This window comes from Acanthisitta chloris, unplaced genomic scaffold (assembly GCF_000695815.1).
Source record: "Acanthisitta chloris isolate BGI_N310 unplaced genomic scaffold, ASM69581v1 scaffold12156, whole genome shotgun sequence".
In the NCBI taxonomy this organism is placed as follows: Eukaryota; Metazoa; Chordata; class Aves; order Passeriformes; family Acanthisittidae; genus Acanthisitta; species Acanthisitta chloris.
The window spans coordinates 5,126-8,009 of record NW_008679788.1 but is presented as its reverse complement, the minus strand read 5'-3'; the positions used below and the strand labels follow the sequence as shown (position 1 = coordinate 8,009).

Sequence of the window (2,884 nt, the reverse complement as noted above, 5' to 3'; positions counted from 1 at the left end):
GGTGGCAGTCGCTGTGAAATTGGGGCCTGACCTGGTTTGCCTCCCAACAGGCAAAGCGCACCAAGAAGGTTGGGATCGTGGGTAAATATGGTACCCGCTACGGCGCGTCCCTCAGGAAGATGGTGAAGAAGATTGAAATCAGCCAACACGCCAAGTATACCTGCTCCTTCTGCGGCAAGGTGAGACATCTCCTTCCCGCAAAAAAAAGCCTTTTAAAAATCACACTGTTATTGGCGTTAGAAAGGCAGTCTGATGTTTTAGGCATTTTTGTACTGAATTTCTTTTATTCAGTAACTTTTCTACTAACTTAACTAGTTTGAGGCAGTGTCTAGTGCATGGTGAGCTTTGGGCTGCTGTCAGAATCCATGACAAAAGAGATAGTAGCCATTTCATGTGCATGTTTAGAGGTAGTTAAGTGAAAGCAAACATCAGTTATATTTCATTGCACAAAATAGCAGCGTTGCCATACTGTACATTTTAGGTATCTAATAAAAAGACCTGAGTGAATTAAATCATCAGACTTGTTATCCTGATAATTAAGGCATGACTTGGGCTTTTTGTTTTCCCTTTAGTAACTGCAGCATACCTGGAGAAGGAAGAGCTTGTTTTTCCACTTTAAACTTCTGATGGCAGTTGCTTACTTACATTTGTGTGCTGTGTAACTTTGGATGGGGAAGAATTTCTGATAAGGAGTAATCTTACCTGCTCATGTACAGAATCAAAATTCACTCTTAAATCTGGTTTTTGACAGTTTGAGACACTATCAGCCTGTGCTTTGCCCAGATATTGATAATCTTTAGAGTAGGTATCTTTAAGTGGCTAGGAATATTATTTTCATCGGGTGTTTTGTTTGTTTGTTTGTTTGTTTTGGGGGTTTTTGGCTGTTGTTTTCTTTTTTGACTTCATGGCCTCACACATGACATGAGGATGTTGGTAACCCCATTGGCAGAGCTGCCTAGATCCAATATAGCTCTAGGCAAATGCATTGTCACCTATGCAAGGTGGTGGATACTTGCCTGGGGGAGAGGAAATCAGTCCCCATTGCTCAGTCTTTAGCTTCTGTTTGAAGGGAGTCTGGTTTAGAGCAATCTTGGGTTGTCCAGGAAGTTCTGGGTATGGTGGTGTTATATCATCATCAAACCAGGTGAGAATATCAGTTGTTGTGACTAATGTAACTCCTTACTTCTTTTTTCAAAAAGAGCTAAAGTTTTGATGATGCGTTTAGAAATCACTTCATATTTGAATGAAAAAGTGTTTCAGGAGGCCTTTCCGTGTTCTGAAGAATCTGAATAAAACGATTCCCTGATCCTTGCCAGTCTTTACTAGGCTCTCAGCACTGCTGTGGTGTGATGCTGAAGTCCTCACCTGGAGCTTGTTGCTTGGCTTTTTCAGCTGATGGAGAGTATTTTTTTTCCCCTTTCTCATTTATTTTAGACCAAAATGAAGAGGAAGGCTGTGGGTATCTGGCACTGTGGATCCTGCATGAAGACAGTTGCTGGTGGTGCCTGGACTTACAAGTAAGGAAGTGAAAAAGCTGCTATCAGCATTTATTCTCATGTAGCTGGGGCATAATGCACCGTTTGGTTTCTTATCTATTGTTTCTTTATTTTAATTACTAACCATTAAGTAGATCTGTCTTGAGTTACTGATATGTGGGGATTTTTTGCCTGCTTTGTTAAATCTGATGGCAGTGGATGAAATTGGGTTTGATTGCTATTCTTTGCAATAGGCAAAACCAGATTTACTCCCAAGGAAAATTACTTTCATGTTTTCCTCTTGCTGTAAAAGCACTGAATCATAATAACCCTCACTGTGCAGGTGTTCTTGCTTACTCCCTGTCTTTATTCTCTCCCCCACAACTCTGGTAGAAGATGCTGTTGCCCCACGTGTAACATTTGTGAGGACTGTGAGCCCACACACTTGTGCATGTGGTCAGCACATGGCTGCCGAGTTTGGGTTAAGATGTAGCCTGTGAAGTTGCATGTGTTTCTGTAGACAAAGGCCTGTGCATTGTTGTCATGAAAATAAAAGTGGAATTAGACCCCTGTTGACAGTGCAATCAGGCGATAACTGCTTGGAGTGCTTTCTCAAAAAGTAACACTGGCAGGATTGTTCTGCTGCCACGTGCAAATGACTCTGCTTCTTCCTCCAGTACCACCTCTGCAGTGACAGTCAAATCCGCGATCAGAAGACTGAAGGAATTGAAAGACCAGTAGAAGCTACTGCCTGTTCTCCTTGTGGAACATCCTTTTTCCCACACTGTCAGGATCTGTCCTTTTAACAATAAAAAGGTGACAATGGAATGGAATTATGTTCGTGTTTCCTACAAGAATTCCTGTCTTTTTTTGTTGTACGTAGTGGGTTAATCCTGACTGGATGTCAGGTGCCCACCAAAGCTGCTCCATCACTGCCCCCGTGGGGAGAGGAGACGTAACAAAAGGTTCATGGGTTGAGATAAGGGCAAGGAGAGATCACTCATCAGTCATGGGCAAAACACACTTGACTTGTGGAAATTAGTTTAATTTATCACCAATCATATCAGAGTAGGATAATGAGAAATAAAACCAAATAGTAATTCCACTCACACCTCCCTTCCTCCTGGGCTCAACTTTGCTCTTGATTTTCTCTCCTTCCTCCTCACCAGTGGTGAAGGGGGATGAGGGATGGGGGCTGCAGTCAGTTCATCACATGCTGACTCTGCTGCTCTGTCCTCCTTGAGGGAGGGCTCCTCATGCTTCCTCTGCTCCAGTGTGGGTCGTTTTCACAGGGTGCAATCTCTCAGGAGCCCCATGAGGTCACAAATTCTGCTAGCAAACCTCCTCCAGCATGGACTCCTTTCCATGGGGCCCCAGGTCCTGCCAGGAGCTTGCTCCAACATAGGCTT

The 2,884-nt window shown here is 43.3% G+C and overlaps 1 protein-coding gene across 1 annotated transcript; it reads left to right on the top strand.

Annotated features, from left to right (window-relative positions):
• Positions 1 to 50: 50 nt before the first annotated feature.
• Positions 51 to 2,308, top strand: RPL37A (ribosomal protein L37a; the record flags this gene model as incomplete). Its single annotated transcript, XM_009077452.1, has 3 exons — positions 51 to 179; positions 1,435 to 1,517; positions 2,153 to 2,308. Coding segments are annotated over 3 exons (276 nt in total), but the record flags the coding sequence as incomplete, so codon positions are not given.
• Positions 2,309 to 2,884: the final 576 nt, after the last annotated feature.